Source organism: Panthera tigris, chromosome D4 (genome assembly GCF_018350195.1).
Source record: "Panthera tigris isolate Pti1 chromosome D4, P.tigris_Pti1_mat1.1, whole genome shotgun sequence".
NCBI lineage: Eukaryota > Metazoa > Chordata > Mammalia > Carnivora > Felidae > Panthera > Panthera tigris.
The window spans coordinates 80,918,483-80,945,743 of NC_056672.1; the positions used below are offsets into that span (position 1 = coordinate 80,918,483).

The 27,261-nt window shown below is 37.6% G+C and overlaps 2 protein-coding genes, 1 non-coding gene and 1 pseudogene across 3 annotated transcripts in view; 2 read left to right on the forward strand and 2 right to left on the reverse strand.

The window, feature by feature from the left end:
• The window catches only part of LOC102965555 (olfactory receptor 1L8-like), a 56,944-nt gene that overhangs the window by 15,877 nt on the left and 13,806 nt on the right, over nucleotides 1-27,261 (reverse strand). The window lies entirely within an intron of this gene.
• LOC102966123 (olfactory receptor 1J4-like) lies at nucleotides 3,466-18,188 on the forward strand. The gene is given in 5 exon segments (XM_007094514.2): nucleotides 3,466-3,586; nucleotides 3,589-3,617; nucleotides 3,620-3,785; nucleotides 3,788-3,953; nucleotides 17,221-18,188. Coding segments are annotated over 5 exon segments (1,425 nt in total). The 3' UTR covers nucleotides 18,164-18,188.
• TRNAK-CUU lies at nucleotides 15,216-15,290 on the reverse strand. The gene has a single exon. It is a non-coding gene; the product is annotated as a tRNA-Lys (tRNA).
• On the forward strand, nucleotides 19,514-23,662 carry LOC122232959 (annotated as a pseudogene).

The following is a 27,261-nucleotide window of genomic DNA, read 5'->3' on the forward strand; positions in this document are numbered from 1 at the left end:
AGGAGATATTTCTCTTTATCTCTAGCAGCAGCTCTTGCCTTAATATCTCATCTACTTCTTCTGATATTAGTATAGATGTGCCAGATTTCTTTTGGTTACTGTTTACATGGTATTTCTTTTCTATAACTTTAAACTGTTCTATGTCCTTATATCTGTGAGGTGTCCCTTGTTAACACTGTGAAGTTTTGTTTTCTTTTTTATATAGATTCATAATCATTGTATTTATGGAGAATTTGATCTAGTAATATTTAATTATAATATATTTGGATTTATGTTTTTCATATTACTATATGTTTTCTATTTGAGACATCTGTGTCGTATTTATTCTTTCTCCCTTTTGATTAATTAAATATGTATTTTGTAAACAAAGAAAAGAGGAGAAAAACCAAAAAACAGACTCTTAACTACAGAGAACAAATTGATGGCTACCAGATGGGAGGGGGATGGGGGATGGATGAAATAGGTGAAGAGATTAAGAATACACTTATCATGATGAGCACTGAGTAATGCATAGAATTGTTGAATCACTATATTGTACACCTGGAACTAATACAACACTGTATGTTGATTATACTGGAATTAAAATTAAAAACAAATATATATTTTGTTATTCTATTTCCCCCTCTATTAACTTATTAACCATACTTATTATTAATATATGTTTTTCCTGTGCTTTATGTAGAGATGACTTCTTGCTTTCTCTTTAAGATTTTTTAATGTAGTATAATATAGATAACATGAAATTTATAATTTTAACTGCTTGAGGTATACAATTCAATGGCATTTAGCACATTCATCCCCACCATCTCATTATAGGACTCCAAAAGGAAACTCTATGGAACATCAATGCAGTTGTCTACTTTGTAGCTATGAAAAAATAATGACAAACTTTTTTTTTGTAGCTCACTACTTTTTGTATAATAATGAAGGGGAAATAAAATATGTATGTATATTCCCATTAGAGCAAAAAGAAACACAGGAAGAATAAATCAGAAACTAGTGAGATTGCTTACCTACAGAAGGTAGGCAACAATGGGCAAGAAAGGATGGGGAGATGAGTCTATTTATTTGTATGATTTTGACTATGTTATCTTTTACCTAGTAAAAATTAATATGGGGGAAAAACAAAATAGAATAAAACAAAACAAATAAACCTAGCTATATTTCAAACTAATACCATAATTAGACTAAAGGGGAAAATAAAATACCTAATCTAAGTAACTCTTGAACACAGAATTTTATCTATATACCCATAGTAAAGAAAAAACTGTAAGCGAAGTTTTTAAGCTTCAGTTAATTTGTCATTACAGTGGTATGAGTTGAAGATTCTAAAATTACTTAACATGCATTCACAGATATAGTAAATAAATAAACATATTGTAGAAAAGGGAATGACTTCTCACTATCAGGGAAAGGAGCTATGTACATGGAAAAGGAGAGGCTAGAAAGAATTCTATGGCATCAAACTGGAATTGGAGATATCAGTTTGAAATCATGGGTTTTAATGTGTATAAATAGGTTGAATTTACATTATAGTAGTATCCATACTATTCCCAGTTCTCCATTCTTTCCATCTGTCCCCTGACCCACTTTCTATGGGTAACCATCCCTTTAGTTTATTAGTTTGTAGTTTCTCTTTCCTGTGTTTCTGTTACATATATTTCCTGGTTGCATCCTCAGATCATTTAGAAGCTTTGTAAGCTGTGAACACACCTCATGCCAAATGTGTTTTTTACCATTCTCCTTTAAAAGGGACCAAAGTTAACCTTCTGGAGAGGTCTCTGAACTTGAGGATACCAGGCATATACCCTCATCCTGGCCCTAACCCTAAACCTAACCCTACTTGAGAAAAAAATAAAATGTGGTATATATATATTACAATATATATTACACATATAAATATACATTACATACACATACACACTTATACACACAATGGAATATTACTCAGCCATAAAAAAAGTGAAATCTTGCCATTGACAATGGGTGGAGCTACAGAGTATTATCCTAAGTGAAATAAGTCAGTCAGAGAAAAATAAATACCATATGATTTTACTCATATGTGGAATTTAAGAAACCAAACAAATGAACAAAGGGGAGGGGATAAAGAGGGGGCAAACCAGGAAACAGACCCTTAACTATTGGGAATGAACTGATGGTTACCAGAGGGGAGGTGGGTGGGACATTGGGCTAAACAGGTGATGGGTATGAAGGAGTGCACTTGTTGTAATGAGCATGGGATGTTGTATGGAAGTGTTGAATGTTGTGCACCTGAAACTAATATTAAACTGTATGTTAACTAACTAGAATTTAAATAAAAAATAAAACATAAACATAAAAATAAAAGCGACAAAGTTACTAGGAAAATGGCTGATTCCAGGACTGGGGCCAGGACATGACAAGATTATCCAAGAAAATTTTGCTGAGCCTGAAAGGAAGTGCTCAATGAATCATAGAGACTCAGGAGCCAGCATAAAGGAGCTCCCAATGACCAAATCTGGAATAGTTTGAGCTTCAAGATGAATAGCAAATGCAGTGATTATAACTCAAAGAATAAAAAAGAATTCATAAGTCCACAATATATATAAATCAATGAAAAAAACAAATGAATGTGGGATAAGAGAAAGTTCCTTCTCATATATAACAAATAAAGGTAAAAGAAATGATAGAATTAGAAAATCATCATTTTGCCACCACATTTGCAATAATTTTTCATATAAGATTCACCAATGGATGTTAAACATAGTGGGTGAGATTTTAATGAGAAAAAATTATAGTTATATGGTTTTAAAATACTACATATTTAAAATCCAGATGATACAGATTAATTACAAAGGTTAAAATAGTAATTTTACAGTAGAGAACCTGGAAGACACCACTTTAACCAACTGATCAGGATAAAATCACTAGTTTGGTATCATGAAGCCAGGTTCACAGGAGGAGAGTGACAATGCCCTAAAAATGCCACCTCAGCACTGGAGTCTCATGTCACTTTAAAGAAGAAACAGCTGCTACCAGTTTTCCAAGAATCATCTACTATTTCTGCCACAGTGAACTATTATGATTTGTTTCTCTCTTGGTGTAGTGAGTTATCTCTCTACACTCATCAAGATCTACACTCATAGAGGGCAGGGTCTTTACCTTTCTTGTTTATGGCTACATTCTCAGCCCTTAGTAGATGTCCAGATACAGACTCAATGTTCAATGGAACAATGGATGAATAAAACAGCATACGCTCTCTTGCTTCTGTGCAATGGAGTCTTGTTGGCTGCTCTTGGGTGAGATGTTTTCCTGGAGCCAGATTTCGGCAGAGTGAAGATATGTGAATCCACAGGTGTGAGTAATTAATGAGTGTGGTTAAAAATTTATTGTTTTCCCAGAAAATTGCAGTTTGAGATGTGAGAGTCCTTTCTAGGTTTCTGAGATTCCCAAAACATCTTCATCCCCAACAAATAGAAAAGCATTATGAGGACAGAGAACCAGAGAAGCAAGTCCAAGTTCTTTCTCGTGCACTCCCTTATTGGGTGGGAGCAACAGGGTGTGTTTTTCATCCTGTTCCTGGGCATGTATCTGACCCCAGTTCTGGGAGCCTGCTCATCACGCTGGACTCTCACCTCCTAAGTATATTCCTATGTATTTCTTCCTCAGCCACTTGGCCCTCATGGATGTCTCCTTTTCATCTGTCACCATTCCTAAGATGCTGATAAACATGTATATTCCAGAAGAATCCATTCCCTATGCTTGGTGCATTTCACAAATGTATTTCTTCATCAATTTTAGTTGTATTGTAGCTTTCTTCTCACAGTGATGGCATATTACAGGTGTGTGGCCATCTATCACCCTCTTAATTATACCACCATCATGAGGGATGAGCTTTGTATCACCCTAGTGGCTAGGTCCTCATTTTTCTCTTATACCCATGCTCTGTTGCACGCCTTCTTCATGGAGCAGTTGTCCTTCTGTGCAGGAGCTGTCATCCCCCACTTCTTTTGTGATCTTGCTATTGTGCTGAAGTCCTCCTGCTCAGACATCTCCTGCAATAAGCTGCTTATTCTCACTGAGAGAGGACTGATCTTCATCCTGCCATTGAGTGGTGTCTTGGGCTCATATATCTACATGGCAGGCATCATTCTGAAGAATGATTTGAGAAAGTCTCCAGAGCCTTGTCTATATGTGACTCCTACCTCTTTGTGGTGTTTTTGTACTATGGGACAATTGCTGGTATCTACTTTTTCCCTTCATCAGGCAACATAATTGCTTCTGTGAGGTACATGGTGGTCCCCCCATGCCAAACCCCTTCATCTACAGCCCGAAGAATAAGGACATGAAACATGTTCTTCAGAAAATCTTTAGAGCCAAGGACATACCTCAGTGTTGTTCATTCAACCTTGCTGTCAGAGGTACTCATGGGGGCTGTCAACACGTCTCTTTAAAAAGTTGTAGTTTGGCCAGTTCTTATTAAGAATACTTTTAACTCTTAACCTTCTTTTCTTGGTCTCGTGTTATGCTTCCTCTCATATTTATGTTCATCTGATTGTTCTTTTTCCTTACCTGCTATCTGATTTGTGTGCATTAGCTCTGCAGTGAAAATGCAAGCCCTCCTGTAACCTGATGAAATTCTCTGCAAGACTGTGAAACTTTGGCACCCATTTCTCTGGGCTTTAGGAAGTTTTAAAATCCTCATTTTTTTCTTTATAACCCTAGCTGGTATTGATATCAACACATATTTTTAATTTTTTAAAAGTATTTGTTTATTTTTGAGACAGAGAGTGGGGGAGGGGCAGAGGGAGAAGGAGACACAGAACCTGAGGCAGGCTCCTGGCTCTGAGCTGTCAGCACAGAGCCTGACACGGGGCTCAAACTTGTGAACTGCAAGATCATGACCTGAGCCAAAGTCAGAAGCTTAACCATCTGAGTCACCCAGGCGCTCCTATATCAACAAATAATCTGAGTTTTCACAGTATCATTAAAGTTCACTTATTTCATGTGTGAGAAATCCAGAAGTTACCAAACTGCTATATATCTGAAAGACATGGGAGTAGCTATTGCATTAATCAAGCATTTAAATGTATATTTATTTACTCCTCAGAACATTTCTCTTACAAAGGTGCCAATATTTTTCAGATTTACAGAGAGTCAAACTAAAAGCCAGGGATATCAATTAAGCAGTTGCCCCCCAAGACTTAACCTCAGATATGTGTGAATTCAAAAAAATCATTCTGTTTAACCATATTACTTTATTGCCATTATTCTGATTTCATATATGATTGGACACTTTGGCTGTTTTATACATAAAGCATAGAGTATATACTCTTTTGTGTTCCCATTCTGTTTTGTTCTCTATAGTTATGGTTAACTCATTCTCATGGCTTTATCGTTTTCAATTGTGTCTATATTCCTTAATTTATTTATCCACTCTAGTTCTGATTGACATTGGGTAGTTCCCAGTTCAGGGCTTGTGTATATACCTCATAATGGAATTTTTGGAAGAAAATATATGTATACTTCAATTAACAGATAATATTTTAAAAAGTTAGACAAAGTGCTTGCTTCAGTTTCCACTGCTCCCTGTAATATACTTACTCACCAACTTTTATACTGTCCATCTTCTCTACTGTACACATTCTTATGGGCTGGTAGGAGTCATGAGTTGTGGTCTGAATTTGCATTTGTCTGATAACTCATGTACTTTTACCTTCTTTGCCCATACTTACTAGGAATTTGGGTATCCTTTCTTGTAAATGGTCTGTTCTTAGTCACTTGGTGCTGTTTTATTGGGTAGTCTGTTTTTTTCTTATTGGTTTCTAGGAGTTCTTCATGTATATGTAGATTCCTGGAAATAAGCCATTTGCTGGGAATATGTATTGAGAATATATTCTTTTGTTATGTGGCTTGCTTTTTCATAATCTTTATGGGTCTTTTGAGGAACAGAGTTTATATATCCTAACTTAGTCCTATGTATTAAATTTTTTCCCTATGTGGCTAACTTTATCTATACCCTATTTAAGAGATTTTTGTCCACCAAAAGAACTTGATATTCCCCTAAATATTTATCTTAAAAAGATTCTTCTCTTGCTTTTAATATGTATATCTAAAGTCTGTCTGCGTTCACTTTTGGTGTATTTTTTTTTTGGATTATTTATTTATTTATTTATTTATTAAATAATTTATTGTCAAATTGGCTAACATACAGTGTGTAAAGTATGCTCTTGGTTTTTGGGGCAGATTCCTGTGGTTCAAGGCACAGACCCAAATTAATTGTATTCTGTATGAATATCCAATAGATACATATTATAATTTATTAAAAATGCCATCTTTCCTTAGTTGATCAAGTTTGCAACATAACAAACTTCTCTGTAGTCTATCCAAGAAAGTCAATTTTAATTTTTTGTCCTAGAGCTCACTTATCACAGCCCAGATAATCAAGACTTATTGTACAGCAGTTATATTTACAGCTAGACACAAAATGAGGTAAAAAGATAAGGTCAGGATAAATGATTTACACACACGTTGCATCTCAAAGGTAGAAGCAGTAATTCCTATGTATAAAATTCATAAAATATTTTTAGTATATTTAAATAAAAGATACTATTATAAAATAATACATTGTCTTGATCTTTATCATTGCTCAAATTTTATTGTCTTGCTTAACAGTAAAAATTACAATTGAAAGTACTAATTTTCCAAACAATAAATCATGTCCATGAAAATTGTATGGTACTGAGGGGCATAGATTCTTTTAATTCTTGAATATCTACTGAATACAAAATACTCTTGTCTCTCGTGTAGTGCACTTTGTCACTTTACAGATTTGGAAACCAAGCCCTAATTAAACTTGGTTAAATGATATTGCTAAAGTCAGAGAGTAATAGTTAAGAACATAAATTAAAAGTTAAAACATATAATTTGTATTAAAACATTTTTAATTTTTAAAAAAATTGAATGCACTATGATGAACTGAACCTTGTATTAAGAGCATCTTTAAATAGTGCCTGAGATTCAGAATAGTGTTATCAGTCTGGATATATATCAGTCTGGAGATATATATATATATATATATATATATATATATATATATATATATATATAGCTATATATAGCTATATCCTATATAGGAGGAGGAGAAAAAAAAAATCCATCCTTTCTCCATTCAAGGAATCAAATGATTGAATATGAGTTATCTTGGCTTTTTTTTCTTGAATTTCCATTTGAATTTTAGATTCTGCTTGACAATTAAAAAACAAAACAAAACTTGGTTTTTTATTTAGGATGGTATTCAAAATATAAAATAGCTTAAAGAGAACTAACATTTCAAAAATATTGACTCTCTAATCTGGGAACATGTATATATATCTTTTTTATTTTTATCTTCTTGTTTTCTTTCAAGACATTTTTTAGTTTTAAGATACAGGAATTACACATTTTTCATTCAAACTTTCCCTGGATATTTCATATTTGTGTGTAATTTAAAACTTTTGCAATCATTTAACTTTCATATTCAATTTTTTCTACAATATAGAAATACAGTTGACTTTTCTATGTCAAAGTCAATATATAACTATACTAAATTCACTATTCTTATAATTTGTATATTGTTTTTTGTATTTTAGGTAAGTGATAATATTATCAGTGAACAATAATTGAATTCTACCCTTTCAATATTTAGACTCCTTATTCTTTATATCTACATAATGTACTGGTTAAAATTTCTGGTACAATCTTTTGTTCTTGTAACTTTATATAATAAAATCCAGCTCAATGATTTTTAATAAGTTTACTGAGTTGTAACTTGGATGAAATTGATAAATTCCCAGAAACATACAGCCTACCAACATTGAATGACAAAAGAATAGAAACCTTGAAGAGACCAATAACAAATAAGGAGATTGAATCAGTGATCATAAACCTCCCAATATAGAAGAGCCCAGAACCAGATGGTTTCACTGGTGAATTTTATCAAATATTTAAAGAAGAATTAGCACCAGTATTCTTAAAATCTTGCAAAAAATTAAGAGAGAACACTTCCAAACTCACTTTAGAAGACAAATATTACCCCAGTATCAAAGCCAGCCAAAAGCACCATATGAAAAGAAAACTAAGAGCCAATATCTTTTGCACAGTGAAAGAAACAGTCAACAAAGCTAAAAGACAAACTGTGGAATAGGAGAAGATATTTACAAATGACACATATGATAAAGGGTTAGTATCCAAAATATGTAAGAACATATCAAACTCAACACCCAAAAAACAAGTAATCCAATTAAAAAATGGATAGTGGGTGGTGGAGAGGGGTGATGGGCATTGAGGAGGGCATTTGTTGGGAGGAGCACTGGATGTTTTATATAAGCAACGAACCACAGGAATCTACCCCAAAAAACAAGAGCATGCTTTACACCCTGTATATTAGCCAATTTGACAATAAACTATATTTTTTAAAAAAAAAGGAAAGACAGTATTTACAAATAAGAAAAAAAATGGACAGATGACATGAATAGACATTTCTCCAAAGAAGACATCAGATGGCCAACCCACACATGAAAAGATACTCAACATCACTTATCATCAGGGAAATGCAAATCAAAACTACAATGAGATATCATCTCACACCAGTCAGAATGGCTAAAATCAAAAACACAAGAAACAACAAGTGTTGATGAGGATGTGGAGAAAAAGCAGCCCTCTTGCACTGCTGGTGGGAATGCAACCTGGTGCAGCCACTGTAAAAAACAGTATGCGGTTTCCTAAAAAGTTAAAAATAGAACTCTCCTATGACCCAGTAATAGCACTACTGGGTATCTACCCAAAAAATAGAAAAACAGTAATTCAAAGGGGGTACAGACACTCCTATGTTTAGAGCAGCATTATTTACAAAAGCCACATTATGGAAAGAGCCCAAGTGTCCACTGATAGATAAGTGGATAAAAAAGAGAACACACACACACACACACACACACACACACACACACACACACAGAGGAATATTGTTCAGCCATAAAAAAAAATGAAATCTTGTCATTTGCAGTGACATGGATGGAGCTAGAGAGTATAATTCTAAGGAAATAAATTAGTTACAGAAAGACAAATACCACATTATTTCACTCATATGTGGAATTTAAGAAACCAAACAAATGAGCAAAGGGGAGAAGAGAGAGAGAGAGAGAGAGAGACCAAGAAAGAGAGTCTTAACTACAGAGAACAAACTGATGGTTAACAGAGGGGAGATAGGTAAAGAATTGGTGAAATAGGTGATGGGGATTAAGGAGGACACTTGTTGTGATGAACACTGGGTGATATACGGAACTGTTAAATCACTATATTGTACACCTGAAACTAATGTAATACTGTATATTAGCTATACTGGTATTAAAATAAAAAAATAAAGCCAATATCTTAATGAACATAAATGCAAAAGTCCTGAACAAAATACTAGCAGACCAAATTCAAAAGCACATTAAAGGTATCATACACCATGACCAAGTGGGATTTATCCCTGGGATGCAAAGATGGTTCAACATATCAAATCAATTAATGGAATATACCACATTAACAAAGTAAAGAAGAAAAAACACATATCATCTCAATAGTTGAAGAAAAAGGATTTGACAAAATTCAACACACTTTTATGATAAAAACTCTCAAAAAACTAGGCGTAGAAGGAATTTACTTCAACATGATAAAGTTTATATAGGATAAGCCCACAACCAATATTATATTTAATAGTGAAAAGCTGAAAGCTTTTCTTCTAAGATCAGTAACAAGACTGGGATGCCCACTCTTGCCACTTCTATTTAACATAGTACTGGAAGATCTAGTCAGAGGAATTAGAGGTGATATTTATAACTATAAAGGTTGTTAGTTAACTTAAAGGAGAACAAAGTGGGAGGCATTTCACTCCCTGATTTAAAAACTTACTGTAAAGCTTCAATCATCAAGAAAGTGTAGCACTGACATAATAATAGACATATAGAACAATGAAACAGAATTGAGGGCCCAGAAATAAACCTCATTAAGGAATAAGCCTTATTTTTGTGGTCAACTGGTTTTTGACACAGGTGTGAAGGCAATTCAATGGGGAAAGGATAATCTTTTCAACACATAGTGCTAGGCAACATGGATATCCCCATGCAAAACCCTCAACTTAGACCCTTACTTAATACCATACACAAAAAAACTTGACTCAAATTGGGTCACATACTGAAATATAAGAACTATAAGGGTTTTAGAAAAAAATAAGAGAAACTATGTGTTTCCTTGGGTTAGGCAAAGATTGCTTAATGATTCATAAAAGACAAAAATTAGAAATTGGACTTCATCAAAGTTCAAAACTTCTGCTCCAAGAGACAAACCATTAAGACAATGAAAACAAAGGGGTGCCTGGGTGGCTCAATCAGTTAAGCATCTGACTCTTGATTTCTGCTCAGGTCACGATCTCATGGTTAGTGAGTTCGAGCCCCACATCAGGCTCTGTGCTGACAGCGTGGAGCCTGCTTGAGATTCCCTCTCTCTGTGTGACTGCCCTGCTCTTGCACGTGCTCTCTCTCTCTTTCTCTTGAAGAAAGGAAGGAAGGAAGGAAGGAAGGAAGGAAGGAAGGAAGGAAGGAAGGAACTGAAAAGAAAGATACAGATTAGGAGAAAATATTTGAAAATTATGTGTATGATGAAGGTCCAGTCTCCACTTAGAATAGATAGAAAACTTCATACACAAATATCCCATGCTGTAGTGCATGTGCTGTCAAGACGGGAAGAAGAACAGGAAGAAGAGCAGTGCAGACACAGTGAGAGGTAGCATTCAGAGAACAGGTTGTGAGTGAATAAAGAGTTCACATGGCTTTAATGCTGAACCGGGTACCAGACAGTTCTAGGCCACCTTCTCCTCTACCTCCTACTCAAACACCCTCCTCCTTGACCCTGGAATCCTGGTATTGCTGGTACTCAGACACCAGGTCATTCATGCTGCTCTTGGCCTAGATGAGCTCCATCTCATCCATGCCTTCCCTTGTGTACCAGTGCAGGAAGGCCCTGCACTTGAACAAGGCCATGAACTGCCATGAGATGTGCACCTGAACACAGATGTGCTGTGAGATGTGCTCCTGGGTGGTGGTGCTGCTGCTACTGGGGGTGGTGGACATTTTTGGCTCCTGGGGCTGAATGTCACAGATATTTTTACATCATTAGGATCCATTTTCATTCTTTTGCATGTGGATATCCAGTTTCTTGACACCACTTATTGAAGAGACTATCCTTTACTTATTGTGTATACACTTGGCTCCCTTGTCAAGGATTAGTTGATGGCATATGCATGGGTTTATGTCTGGGCTCTATTCTGTTCCATGGTCTACACGGTTTTATGCCAGTAACATATATTGTTGATTACTATAGGTCTGTATTATAGTTTAAAGTCAGGAAGTGTGATGCCTCCCACATTGTTCATTTTTCTCAAGGTTGCTTTGGCTTTTGTGGCTCTCTTGCAGTTCTCTAAGAATGGAATGAATGGTGGCAGTGGAATATGTGCTTTAATGCAGTTTGGGGTTAGTGGTTTGGGAGTCTACAAAGGCTAGTACTACTCTACCTGGGCCTTTTTGTGATGTATGGAGAGACAGATTCCATTGACGGATTCTTCAGAGGTCAAGGGTGTTTGTGGCCCCTCCACCTTCTCATGACCAGGCAGAGGGGAGGCTGATGTGTCACTGATTTTAGGGACACTTTCTTCTGGGACCCTTTTGTCCCTGCATAGAATCCATCTCAAGAGGGAGGCAAGAAATTGCACAATTAGTTCTGTTGGCTTCTTCTCTAACAGAAGGTTGGGGTTGTGTTCCCCTGGGTCTTTTTCTTGTTGGTAAATGTGAATCTTCCTGCTCGTTATTCCAGTGCTTGTGAACAGGAATGAAAGGTGTTAAAGACCATTAGGCCATAAGAGAGGAGGCATCTCAAGAGGGAGGCAAGAAATTGCACAATTAGTTCTGTTGGCTTCTTCTCTAACAGAAGGTTGGGGTTGTGTTCCCCTGGGTCTTTTTCTTGTTGGTAAATGTGAATCTTCCTGCTCGTTATTCCAGTGCTTGTGAACAGGAATGAAAGGTGTTAAAGACTATTAGGCCATAAGAGAAGTATATTCAGGTAACAGCCTGGACCAGCAAGAATTGGCATCCACTGGAGGAAGGTGAGGAACCATCACTTGGCCTAGATATGTGTGTGTATGTGAGGACTAGAGACAGAAAGAGAAAATGGGTGTTTACATTGCTTGTGTTTTTAGAGGCTAAGTGACTTTCACACTGACCTCTATGATGCTGCTAGCCACATGTGGTCATAAAGTTAAATTTAATTAAAATTAACTGAAATTACAATTTTAGTTCCTCAGTTTCAGTAGCTCTATTTCAAGTCTTCAGTCACATGGGGCTAGTGCTGCTATAGTGGACAATGTAGATACAGAGCATTTCTACCATGGTAGAAAGTCCTAATGTATAGTGCTAATAGTAGACCGTGGAGGGCTGGAAATCTTTTGCTAATGTGTGCATGTGTGCTTGTGTGTGTTTGTGTGTGTGCGTGTGTGTGCGTGTGTGGTTTGTGAGTTCCCTGGATGACTGGATGTGGTGTTTGTATGATTTTTTAAAAAATATAATTTACTGTCAAATTGGCTTACATGTAACACCCAGTGCTCATCCCAACAAGTGCCGTCTTCAATGGCCATCACCCATTTTCCCCTCTCCCCACCACCCCCCCATCTACCCTCAGTTTGTTTTCTGTATTTAAGAGTCTCTTGTGGTTTGCCTCCCTCCCTCTCAGTTTGTAACTATTTCTTCTCCTTCCCTTCCCCCATGGTCTTCTGTTAAGTTTCTCAAGATCCACATATGAGTTAAAACATATGCTATTTGTCCTTCTCTGAGTGACTTCTTTCACTCAGCATAATACCAACCCTCTTGCACTGTTGGTGGGAATGCAAACTGGTGCAGCCGTTCTGGAAAACAGTGTGGCGGTTCCTCAAAAAATAGAACTACCTTACGACCCAGCAATAGCATTACTAGGAATTTACCCAAAGGATACAGGAGTGCTGATGCATAAGGGCACATGTACCACAATGTTTATAGCAGTGTTTTCAACAATAGCCAAATTATGGAAAGAGCCTAAATGTCCGTCAAATGATGAATGGATAAAGAAAATGTGCTTTATATGTACAATGGAATACTACTGGGCAATGAGAATGAAATCCTGCCATTTGCAGCAACGTGGATGGACTTGGAAGGTATTATGCTGAGTGCATGATTTTTTTTAAACAGCTTTATTGAGGTGTAACTGATACAAAAATCTGTATAAAGTTAATGTATACAATTTAATGAGTTTGGACCTATGCATATACATTTGAAGCTATCACCACAATCAAGGCAATAGACATATCCATCACATCCCAAAATTTCCTTGTGCCCCCTCTTTTTTTGAGGTTAAAATAGCTTAAAATGAGATCTACTCTTTTCATGAATTTTGAAGTGCACAATAAAGTACTGTGGACTGCAGGCACTATGCTGTATAGCAGGCCTCTAGAACTAATTCATCTTTAATAACGAAAACTTTATATCAATAACAGCTCTACCTTTCTCCCCCTCCCCTTGGTAACTACTGTTTATTCCCTGTTTCTACGAGTTTGACCCTTTTAGATACCTCATAAAAGTGAAATCATGCAATATTTGTCCTTCTGTAACTGGCTTATTTCATTTAGCATAATGTCCTCCAGGCTCATCCATGTTGTCACAGATAGAAGGATTTCCTTCGTATTTAAGGCAGAATAATATTCCATTGTATGTTTATACCACATTTTCTCTACCCATTCTTCTCATTTGGGTTGTTTCTATAACTTAATTATTGTGAATAGGACTGCAGAAAATATGGAAGTGCAGATATATCTTTGAGATCCTGATTTCAGTCCTTTCTGGTATATGCCCAGAAGTGAGATAGCAAGATCATGTGGCAATTCTATTTTTAATGTTTTAGGGAAACTCCATTCTGTTTTCCATAGCAGCTGAGCATTTTACAGCCCCCAAACAACATAGAAGGGTTCCTTCTGCATGTTTTTTAAAGTTGTGTGTGACAAAATGTTTCATCTTAAGGAGGAATGTAAGTTAGTATGAATCCATGCAAACTTCTACACTTTTGAACTAGAGATGAGTATAGGTCAGAGAGAGCCAAAGCATAGGACCTTGGGTTTGTTTCTGTGTTACTCTGTGTGTCTGTTTTTGTGTCTAACACACTCACATATGTGCGGGACATAGCAATATGTGTATGCACTCGACTTAGGGAAACAGCCCCAGAGTCTTATCTCAGCCCTCTTGTCTTGTCTCCTCTTGTCTCAGCCCTAGACATAAACAGGAAGCTCTAAGCAAAGTCTTCTTTATGCTAAGTTGGTGGCAATTTGTCCATGTGGTTTGAAGACTACTGAACTTCTCCAGGGCCCTCAATTTTCTTCATTGACCTTCAGTAATTTCCAAATTTCCACTTTGGGGAACATGGTGTAGTTAATTCTGGAACCTTGTCTAGTTACTCAGATGACTATGAATTCTGATATAACTCCTCAGTCCAATACCATCTGTAATATCTTGATTCTCTGGCCACACCATTGGGCAAACTCTCATGTCACTCACATTGCATGTGTGCTTAGAACTTAGCCATTTTGGGGGCACCTGGGTGGCTCAGTTGGTTAAGCATCCAACTTTGGCTCAGGTCGTGATCATCGAGCTATGCATTGGGCTCTCTACTGTCAGCACAGAGCCTACTTCATATCCTCTGTCCTCCTCTCTCTTTACCCCTCCCTGCTGGTTCTCTCTCTCTCAAAATAAATAAATAAACTTAAAAAGAAAAGAACTCAGCCATTTTGAAGTACTGGAGATAAAAGGGGAGAGAGATGATGGCAGACATGAAGAAGTTATTTATTGGAAAATTTATTTAAAATGCGGTTAGTCAATTGCTGCGGATGAAGTAATCTTCAGGGGCCATGGTCTGGGCCTTCACTGTTTCCCTGAATGTGTGAGAGAGACCACAGAAGTAAACACATTTTCAGTAAGCTATTTGATTTTGCTTGATGGCCTATTCATACCTCCGTTATCTTTAATTCCTGACCTGTGGTCTTGGTCACTCATCCTGCCAAAACAGTGAGTTTATTTATTTTTTTGGTCACCATTCATTCATTCATTCATTCATTCATAAAAGATTTTATTTTTAAGTAATCTCTACACCTAACGTGGGGTTTGAACTCACGACCTCGAGATCAAGAGTCTCATGCTCTCTACCAACTGAGCCAGCAAGACACCCCTGACTATTATCTTTAGTCAATAATTTATTAACTCTTGCTGATATATTTTCCAACTTAAAGGTTTTTTTTTTTATTTTGGTGAAATATGCATAACATAAAATTTACCATGTAAGTAATTTTTTAAGTGTGCAGTTCTGTGGCATTATGTACGTTTACAACATCACCACCATCTACTTCCAGAACTTTATCTTCTCAAACTGAAACTGTATACACTGAACAATAATTTCTCATTTCTCTTCTCCCTAACTGCTGACCACCACCATTCTACTTTTTGTCTCTATGAATTTGACCATTCTAGGATCTCATGTAAGTGGAATCATACAGTATTTATACTTTGGTGACTGACTTATTTTAGTCAACATAATGTCAAGGTTCATCCAGGTTGTAGCAGGAGTCAGGATTTCCTTCCTTCCATTCCATTGTATGTATATACCACATTGTGTTTATCCATTCATTTGTCAATGGACACAGGTTGTTTCCATCTTTTGCTGTCATGAATAATGCTGTTTTGAGAAAGAATGAAATCATGCCATTTGCAGCAATGTGGATGAAACTGGAAGGTATTATGCTGAGTGAAATAAGTCAGTCAGAGAAGGACAGATGTCATTTGTTTTCACTCATATGTGGATCTTGAGAAACTTAACAGAAGGCGATGGGGGAAGGGAAGTGGAAAAAATAGTTACAAACAGAGAGGGAGGGAGGCCAAAAAAACCACAAGAAGCTCTTAAATACAGAGAACAAATTGAGGGTGGATGGGGGGATGGGGGAGAGGGGAAAATTGGTGATGGGCATTGAGGAGGGCACTTATTGGGACGAGCACTGGGTGTTGTATGTAAGCCAATTTGAGAATAAATTATATTCATAAAAAATGAATACTGCTGCTTTGAACATGGGTGTACAAATATTTAAGAACCTTATTTCAATTGTTTTGGATATATACCCAGAAGTGGAACTTCTGGATTTATGATAATTCTGTGCTTAATTTTTTTAGGAACTGCCATAGTGTTTTTCATAATAACTGCACCATTTTACGTGTACCAGCAATACACAAGTGTTCCAATTTCTCCACATCCTCATCAACACTAATTTCCTTCCTTGCTTGCTTCCTTCCTTCCTTCCTCCCTCCCTCCATTTTTCTCTTTTCTTTTCTTTTCTTTTCTTTCCTTTCCCTTCCCTTCCCTTCCCTTCCCTTCCCTTCCCTTCCCTTCCCTTCCCTTCCCTTCCCCTCCCTTCCCTTCCCTTCCCTTCCCTTCCCTTCCCTTCCCTTCCCTTCCCTTCCCTTCCCTTCCCTTCCCTTCCCTTTCTTTGTGATGATAGTCATTATAATGGTGTAAAGTGAGTTTGGGTATTGAGGGCTTATTTTGTACATGGTATGTTTCTTTAATCTTCTCAATGCTTAAGTGGCAAGCATGTGTATGTGTGTATGTGACAGACAGAGAGACAAAGATAGAGACAGAGACAGAGAGACAGAGAGGGCAAGCAACAATCAGGATAAGCAAGAACCAGATGCAAGCTCATAAGCAGTCTGGCTGCAGAGCTATGCTCTTCATCAGTGCTGTGAGGCTGCTTACTCAAATGTGGGCTCCCCAGAGGAAGGGATTTTTTCATTACTTTCTTCCTAGTGCCTATCACAGTGTCTCCACGTGTAAAAAACAAAATCAAAAAAGAATGAGTTGTTCCTGATTTTGACTGAAGAGTTTGGTGTCACGTACTTTCTCCAAGTGACTGTCAAGGTTCACACAAATCTCATTGCATCCCTCTCACGAGACTGGACGAGGCATCCATATGTGAATTGCAAGGCAATATTTTCCTGAATGCTGACAGTTACTTGGAGAAAATATGTGACTATACAGTAATTACTATGCATAGTATTTCTAAGTACTGTCATTTCCCATTTCTCTTTATTCCTAGAGGAGAGAAAGCAGCATGAGGGGGGAGAACCAGAGCAGCGTGTCTGAGTTCCTCCTCCTGGGGCTCCCCATCTGGCCAGAGCAGCAGGCCGTGTTCTTCGCCCTGTTCCTGGGCATGTACCTGATCACGGTGCTGGGGAACCTGCTCATCATCCTGCTCATCAGGCTGGACTCCCGCCTCCACACCCCCATGTACTTCTTCCTCAGCCACTTGGCCTTCACTGATGTCTCTTTCTCTTCTGTCACTGTCCCAAAGATGCTGATGAACATGCAGACTGAGCACCTATCAATCTCTTATCCAGGATGTATTTCACAGATGTATTTTTATATACTTTTCGGTTGTGTTGATAATCTCCTTCTTGCAGTGATGGCATATGACAGGTATGTAGCCATCTGTCATCCTCTATACTACACCACCATCATGAAGGAGGATCTGTGTGTGCTGCTGGTGGCTGGCTCCTGGATTCTCTCCTGTGGCAGTGCCCTTTTACACACCCTCCTCCTGACCCAGGTGTCCTTCTGTGCTGACAACATCATCCCCCACTTTTTCTGTAGCCTCCCCATCCTACTCAGGCTGTCCTGTTCAAACACCTCTCTTAATGAGCTGGTCATATATACTGCAGGGGCTGCAGTTGTCATTTTCCCGTTGACTGGCATCCTGGTCTCTTATGGACGCATTGGGGCTTCTATCCTGAAGGTGCCCACTACCAAAGGTATCTGCAAAGCCTTGTCCACCTGTGGCTCCCACCTATCTGTAGTGTCTCTATTCTATGGAACAATTATAGCACTGTACTTTTCTCCCGCATCGAGCAACTCCAATGACAACGACATGATTGCCTCACTGATGTATACAGTGGTCACCCCCATGTTGAACCCCTTCATCTATAGCCTAAGGAACAGAGACATGAAATTGGCTCTGGAGATTCTTTTCAGAAACAACATTGTTTTCACCAAGTGAGAATCACCTAATTGTATTACTTTACCCACTGACCTTGTTAGAGATGACTTCTTGCAAAATTGTTTGTTGACTATCCATGTCTCTTGCATTTTCCCAACTACTCTTTAAATGGACAGTTACGTTATAGGACCTGACCCCTTTCACTTTGGTCATACCTAGCTTTTAATTATAACCCACAGTTTCTATTTGTTGAAGTAAATGAGATATAAACAAGCTCCTTATTTCTTGTTTCTTGTCTACAAATATTCAGTCAAGTTTCTAATGTTTAGTTTTAGAAAGTCCAGAATGCTTACCTTCTAAATGCAGTAGCTAGATAATAAAGTGATTTTGATGGTTTGTTAAAACTTAAATGAACTTTAATTTGATTGTGCCTGTGACAAGAAGTTAATAGGGGAGCACAGAGGAGTCAATTCAATTACCAAATTTCTCCATGCTAGAAAGATTATGATTTTCTGCTCTAAGTTGGATTTTTGTGGTGAGAACAACCTCTATCTGCCTGATTAATTTTAATCTGGGAAAATAAGTGTTGTCTTATTCCCAAACAGAGAGCTTCTACTTCTGAGAAGGAAAAGATAAATGTGTGAATTCATAACTCATGCACACAAAAATATTTACCATGACTACTATATGCTAGGCAATTTTCCAAGCTCTGGCTGTGCAAGTTAAAAAACAGAAAGACCTGCAAATCGATTGCCATGCAGAATTTACATTCCAGCATTCCTGACCCCACTCATCATGCTCCTTTTTTTTCCATAGCAGTTTTCAACCTTCTAACACACCATGAGCTTTACTTATTTCCTTTATTGTCGTTGTTTCTTTACTAGAATGTAAGCTCTGTGGGAGATGAGTTTTTGTGTCTGAATTAAATGCATAAATTTTAAGTTTTGTTTGTAGGTAAAAACTGCTGTAGGTAAAGGAAGCATTAAAGTGGGGAACAATATGATTTAACTTATAAGTGGAATCTAAAAATAAAAAAGAAATGAATAAACTAACAAAAACCAGAATCAGACCTATAAACACAGAGAACAAACTGATGGTCGCTAGAGGGAAGGGGGGTCAGTAGTGGGCAAAATGGGTGAAGGGGAGTGGGAGAAACAGCCCTCCAGATATGGAATGAATAAGTCATGGGAATAAAAGGCAGAGCATAAGGAATATAGTCAATGGCATTGTAATAACAATGTATCAGGACAGATGGTAGCTGTATTTATAGTAACCATAACATAATGTGTAAACTTGTTGAATCATTATGTCGTACAACTGAAATTAGTGTAATATTGTATTCAACTATACTCATAAAAAAAAAGGAGGGGGAAATGAGAGTTCTGGTGGGGGGTGGTGCTTTATAATTTAATGGTCACTGGAAAGGTAACATTTAAACTAAGACATTAGTGAGGACAGGTAAGTGAGCCATGGGGATTTCTGAGGAAAAAGCATCCCAAGCAACTAGAAATACCCTGGGGTAAGATGGTATCAGGCCTATTCCAGGAACATTAAATGGGCCTCTGTAGCTATACATGGATGAGTGGGTGGTGGGTGGTAGACGATACGTTAAAGATATCAAGGAACCACATTTGTAAGGCACCTCAGGTCATAGTAAGCGTATTAGTCAAAATTCCCCAGAAAAATAGAACCAAGAGGGTTTGTGTACATTTGTGGGAGAGAGGTGCATGGGGGGGGGATTTTAAGGAATTAGCTCATGTGATTATGGAGGCTGGTAAGTCCCAAATCAGCAGGGTGACAGGCTGGAAATCCAGAGAAATGTTTCAGTTTGAACCCAAAGGCAGTTTTCTGGCAAAATTGCTTCTTCTTTGGGGGAAGGCAGTCTTATGCCCTACAGATTGGATAAGGCCCATCTGCAGTATGGAGGGCAATCTACTCAAAACCTGCTGATAAAAATTAAATGATTGAGAGGGAGGCAAACCAAAAGAGACTCTTAAAAATTCAGAGAACAATTGATGGTTGCGGGGGGGATGGGCTAAATGGGTGACCGAAGGCATTAATGCCATGTAAATGGCATTAACGAGGGCAACTGTTGGGATAAACACTGGGTGTTATATGTAATTAATGAATCACTAAATCCTACTCCAGAAACCAGTACTACACTATATGTTAACTAACTTGAATTTAAATGTTAAAAAATGTTCATCTCACTTAAAAATGCCCTCATAGAAACATCTAGAATAGTGTTTGTCTAAATACCTGGTTACTGTAGCCTAGCCAAGCTGACACATAAAATTAAGCATCATAGTAGAGTTTCATCTTTAGTGTGAGTGATTTGGGAATCCACTGGATGCTATTCAATAGAGGAATGGCAAGATCCTTTTGACATAGGTATACATCTATGAAACTATCAAAGATAAACCATCAAGATAATGAAGTTTCCTCAGGCTTACCCTCCTGCCCCTCCTTGTTTCTCCCATCTGTCCCCAGGGGAACTACTGATCTTTTTTTTTTCCACATTGATTAGTTCCCATCTTCAAGAAGTTTATCTAAATGGAATCAGCCAGTATGTATTTTTTTTTTTTTTTTTTGCTGCTGTCCTCTTTCACTCAGCATAAGCATTTTGAGATTCACCCATGTACAAATTTTTATCAATAGTTCATTCTTTTTATTGCTAAGTAGTATTCCATTATAAGGATATCCCACAACCCTTCTGTCCATTTACCTGTTGATGGATGTTTGGACTGGTTCCAGTTTTTGGCTATTAAATAAAACTGTTATGAACATTCTTGTATAAGTCTTTGTATGGACATCTACATTTTTTTTTCCTTTGGGCAAATACCTAGCAATATGCTAGCTATATATTTAACTTTTAAAGAACTTGTAAACTGTTTTTCAAAGGGTAGCACCATTTTACACTGCCACCAGCCATGTATGAGAGTTACAGTTCCTTCATATCTTCAACGACACTGGATAGCAGCAGTCCTTCTAATTTTAGACATTCTAATAGGCATGTAGTGGTATCTCATTGCAGTTTAATTTGTATTTTCCTTATTAATTGTAATAGGTCAACTTATAAGATATCAGAAAGCTTATTGTATATAAGTTCGGCTTAAACTCACCTTTCATGAATAGTTGAGATAAAAGGCTTATGTAGTTCCCTATTAGGGTTATCAGTAATTACTAACCGCCTTATCTCACTTCTGTGACCTTGCCTGCTTACTAAATAGATAACTTAGGATGCAAAACGCTCCCCCACCCCCTCTACCAAGATCTGGCCTAGGCAAGACCAACATGTAAAAAGTCACATACTCAAAGCCCTACAGCATCTCAGTTGTCTAACTATGATTGGTCATTTTAAACCCTCTTAGGACAAAGACCTTTAAAATTTATAGGTTCCCGCCAAAACTAACGTCTGTGTGTCACAATATAATTGGCTACCATGAAATGCTGTAAATTGTAATTGGTTAACCAAATAATGATGTATTCTGACTTGCTAAAATCCATATAAGCCCGCTGCTGCCTTTGTTCAGGGCCATTCTGCTGCAGCAGCAGCTGCAGTTTGGGCCATAGTTTGCCCATTTTTAAAGTTAAAAAAAAAATAGTTACAAACAGAGAGGGCAGGAGGCAAACCATAAGAGACTCTTAAATACAGAGAACTGAGGGTTGATGGGAGGCAAACCATAAGAGACTCCTAAATGCAGAGAACAAATTGAGGGTTGATGGGAGGGTGGGGGAAAGGAGAAAATGGGTGATGGGCCTTGAGGGGGGCACTTGCTGGGATGAGCATTGGGTGTTGTATGTAAGTGATGAACCATGGGAATCTACCCCAAAAACCAAGAGCACACTTTACACACTGTATGTTAGCCAATTTGACAATAACATATTTTAAAAAATAAAAATAAATTCCAGTTTAATTCTAATATTAGTTTCAGGTGTACAATATAGTGATTCAAAACTTCTATACAACACCTGGTGTTCATCACAGCAAGTGCACTCATTAATTTCCATCCCATATTTAACCCATCTCCCCACTCACCTCTCCTCTTGTAACCATCAGATTGTTTTTTATAATTAAAAATCTGTTTCTTGCTTTGACTCGCTCTCATTTTTTCCTTTGCTTTTTTGTTTTGTTTCTTAAATTCTACATATGAGTGAAATCATATGGTATTTGTCTTTCTCTGTCTGACTTATTTCATTTAGCATTATACTCTCTAGCTCCATCCATGTCACTGCAAATGGCAAGATTTCATTCTTTTTTATGGCTCAATAATATTCCATTGATAGAGCAATCTGGCTGTAGATCCATACCTTAAGTCTGTATTCTGTCAGGCATGCTCTGGAGGGTCAATATCCTGGGGGAAGATGCCCTGTGTGTCCTATTTACTCTTGTATCTCCAATTAGTAGCACAATGCTAGGAACATGGTAGGTTAAAAATAAATAAGAATAATTTTGCTCTGGTTTTCACTGAAAGGAATCATGTTGGGCATTGAGGGTGTCTCATGCTTTGGCAACACTAGGGAATGATAGAAATTCATGGATTTTTTTTTTTCAGGAGAAAATAAGAAATGATAATGGTGGCCATTGTCAACTTCCAAAGTCTCTGACATTTCCCTATCCCCTTACTCCCAGTAGACAGAAAAGCAGCATGTAGAGGGAGAACAAGAGCAGCATGTTCTTCCTCCTGGGCTCCCCAATAAGGCTGGAGCAACAGGATGTGTTCTTCACCCTGTTCCTGGGCTTGTGCCTGACCATAGGGCTGGGGATCCTGCTTCTCATCCTGCTCGTCAGCCTGGACTCTCACCTCTACATTCTCATGTACTTCTTCCTCAGCCACTTGGCCCTCACGGATGTCTCCTTTTCATCTGACACCATCCCTGAAATGTTGATAAATATGCATACTTGAGATCAACCCATCCCTTATTCAGGGTGTGTAACACAGATGTATTTGTTTTCATATTTTTTTGGTTGTATTGGGAATCTCCCCGGAGTGATGGCATATGACAGGTATGTGGCCATCTGCCATCTATACTACACCATCATCATATGAGAAAACCTGTATGTCTCATTAGTGATTGTGTCCTGGTTACTCTCATGTAGCAGTGCATTATCCCACAATCTCACTATCCCTCATTTCTTTCATGATCTTGCTGCTCTGCTCAAGTTGTCCTGCTCTGACACCTCCATCAATGGGTTGGTTATCTTCTCTTCCCAGTGGGGGGTTGCTGGAAATCATCATATCACTGACTGGCATCCTGGTCTGTTATGTCTGCATTGGAGTCTTCATCCTAAGGGTTCCCTCAGGTTTACCAAGGGGATCTGTAAAGCCTTGTCCACTTGTGGCTCCCACTTCTCTGGGGCATTTGTATTTTGCAGGACAATTATGGCTCTGTGCATGTTTCCTATGATCAAACAACTCCATTGAGAAAGACATAATTGCTTCAGTGATGTACACTGTGGTCACCCCAATGCTGAACCCCTTCATCTACAGCCTGAGGAACAGGGACATGAAAGGGACTCTGGGGGGACTTTTTAAGAGGGAGATCTTCTCCAAGTGACAATCACCTTACCTCAGTTCTTAGTTCACTAAATGGCACTGTCAGAGATTCTTCCTTGGAATACTGTGCAGAGGACCACCCTTGTTGCTGGCACCCTCTCCACTTCCCTGTTTCCAGGTTATGGGCTTTTACGGTTCTTCCTGTTTGTTCTCCCCAAACCAAATGAGTTAATTTAACCTCCAGGCCAGACACATCAAGTGATAGTTGCTGTAACCATCTGCATTCTGTGAACCAAACTTCTGTTTACTTTATTTTATACCTCTTTAGGTTTTCTTAATTCCAGGCATTTGACACATACAGAAACACCCTTATCTCAATTGTCTTCAAAGCACCAAACTTTTTTAAATCAGGAGAGGGAATCTTCCTTAACAATTGCCTCTTATTCATGAATAGACCAAAAAAAAAAAAAAATCCTTGCTTTCCTCTTTAAGGAAAAAGGCATTTGATTGCAAATTTATTTGCTGTTTGGATCTGTTAGGCATTTTTATTAGCTGTATCTTCTCATTCTTTACAATTCTGATGCCTATGTTGAAGAATTTTGGAGATGTCAAATGTGATGTAGTTTGGAAATATCAAGACTTTATGTGGACCTCATATGAAAATGTACCAACATTTGTGAACCTTAATGGTGTAGATAATTAGAACACTTTTAAAATGGCTGTATAAAATTAATGATAATCCATATTTTAGCAATCTGCTTGTTAGTTTCACTTTCAATTCTTAAAATATTTTTTTCTAGAGTTATAAAATTTAAATTTAACTCCACGTATTAAGATAAGGACATTCAGAATGCTGGCTTACCCATTGGAGTAGCTGACTAACTAAACGCTTCATATGTTTTCCCCAAATCTAAATACAATATAAAACTTTTGGCAGGTGATTCTAATGTGCAGTGGAGGTTGAGAACACTTGGATTAAGTGAGTTGGAGCAAGCATGTAACTGAATCAAGAAGTCCACTGGAATAAACTGGGAGTTTAAGGCATAGTGGCTTTTCATTGAATTATGACAGTGTCTCATTGGCTGGGCTGTTGCTAGGGTAGGAGAGCAACTTTCTTCTCCTGGTGGGCCTAGTAAAATGGTGTATCTACTTGCAAGACTTGCAAGGAGCTCTCTCTTCCTATTGGGGTCTGCAATTGATGACCAGGGGTAGGACGTGACAGCTCCTCCTTCTAGCCTCTAGATTTCATTTTAAATGAAATTTCCTTTCACCAATTTTCACTGAACCAACTCTGCTAACACCTAGATTTTGGCTTTTTAGCGTCTACAAATGTGAGAATAAATTTCTGTTGTTTTTTTAAAAAAGATGCATATCCTGAAAATAAACATCTACACCAAATTCTGGGAATGTTATAGGTAAGTGATATGGTAAAACACAGGAGGAAAATCCTGCCAACATTTCCAACACAATGAAAGAACCTCTTGTCCTTGGAGGCAATGTAGATAATGAAACATTGACCAAATATAAAGAATCATCCCTTCATAACACATTGGAATAGAGCAGATGTCACTCTGATCTCCCATCCTTTAGATTGTGACTGGGTGGAAAAACCTCATTCTTCCAAAGGAATATGCTCTGAAAAATGAAGATAGAGAAAAATAGTCTTTCCATGTTAAATTTTGCTGTGAAATATGCTTGTGTGGAAAGTCTTCCCTGCTGTGAAGATTGTTCAATTAAGATAATGAAAGAAAGGTCTCAATGGAAATACTTCTTTTGTCCAAGGGGACTCCTGCTTATTTCTTATTTCTTTGCTTTCACTTACAGTTTTATTTGGGATGTAATTGACATACAGTTTTTAAATGTTCAACTTAATGTATTATGATGTATATACATGAAGCCATCACCACAATCAAGACCACAAACATCTCCATCACTCTCAAAAGACACCCTCATATGCTTTTCTAAGCCTGCCCTCCTTCTCCATTTTTCAATGTTTTATTTATTTTTTTTTTGAGAAGGGGGTGCAGAGAGAGAGGGAGACACAGAATCTGAAGCAGACTCCAGGCTCTGAGCTGTCATCACAGAGTCTGACATGGGGCTGGAACCCACAAACTGTGAGATCATGACCTGAGCCAAAGTTGGACACTTAACTGACTGAGCCACCCAGGCACCTTTCCTTATTCTTAATAATAGTAGTGGGTACCTTTTCTCTTTTTTTCCCCTTGATCCATCTGGCTTATCAATTTTATCATTTTTCTCAAATAACCAACTTTTGGTTTTACTGCTATTACATATTATTTTTCTGTGTTTCATTTCACTATTTTCTGCTTTTCTCTTTATTTCTTCTTACTTTATTTTCTATATTTCCCTACTTTGAGTTTAATTTGCTCTTCTCTTTCTAGTTTCTTAAGGTGAAATTTTAGGTGACAGATGTGAGACCTTTATTCTTTTCTAATATAGGCATTTAGTGCTATCGATTTCCCTCTAAGCATTCCTATTTGTTTATCTTACAAATTTTGATACGTTCTGTTCTCATTTTGAAAGTATTAACTGAAAGTGTTTTCTAAAAATCCTTTAATTTTTCTTGACCTATGACTTATCTCTCTCTCTCTCTACTTTTATTTATACTTTTTCAAGTTTTTATTTAAATTCCTACTAAACATACAGTGTAATATTAGTTTCAGGTGTAGAATTTAGTGATTCAGCACTTACATACAACACCTGGTGCTCTTTGCAACAAGTGCACTCCTTAATACCCATCACCTGTTTAACCCATCCTCCTGCCCGCCTCCCCTCTGGTAACCATCAGTTTGTTCTCTCTAGTTAAGAGTCTATTTCCTGGTTTGCCTCCCTTCTCCCCCACCCCCCACCATGTACATTTGTTTTGCTTCTTAAATTGCACACAGGAGTGAAATCATATGGTACTTGTCTTTCTTTGACTGACTTATTTCACTTAGCATAATACTCTTTAGTTCCAACCATGTCATTGCAAATGGCAAGATTTCATTCTTTTTGATGGCTGAGTAATATTCCACTGTATCTATACACCACATCTTTACACATTCATCAGTCAATGGACATTTGGGCTGGTTCCATAATTTGGCTAGTGTTGATAATGCTGCTATAAACATCAGGGTGCATACATCCCTTTGAATTAGTATTTTTGTATCCTTTGGGTAAATAACAGTAGTGTAATTTCTGGGGTCATAGGGTAGTTCTATTAACTTTTTGAGGAACTGCCACACTTTTGCAGAGTAGTTCTGCCAGTTTGCCTTCCCAACAATAGCATAAGAGGGTTCCTCTTTCTCCATATCCCTGCCAACACCTCTTGTTTCTTGTGTTGTTAATTTTAGCCATTCTGACAGGTGTGAGGTGATATCTCATTGTGGTTTTGATTTGTATTTTCTTGATGGTGAGAGATGTTGAGCATCTTTTCATGTGTCTGTTGGCCATCTTGATGTCTTCTTTGGAAAACTCTCTGTTCATGTCTTCTGCCCATTTCTTAACTAGAATATTTGATTTATGGGTGTTGAGTTTGATAAGTTCTTTATAGATTTTGGATACTAACCCCTTATTAGATAGGTCATTTCCAAATATCTTCTCCCATTCCATAGGTTGCCTTTTAGTTTTATTGACTGTTTCCTTCACTGTGCAGAAGAT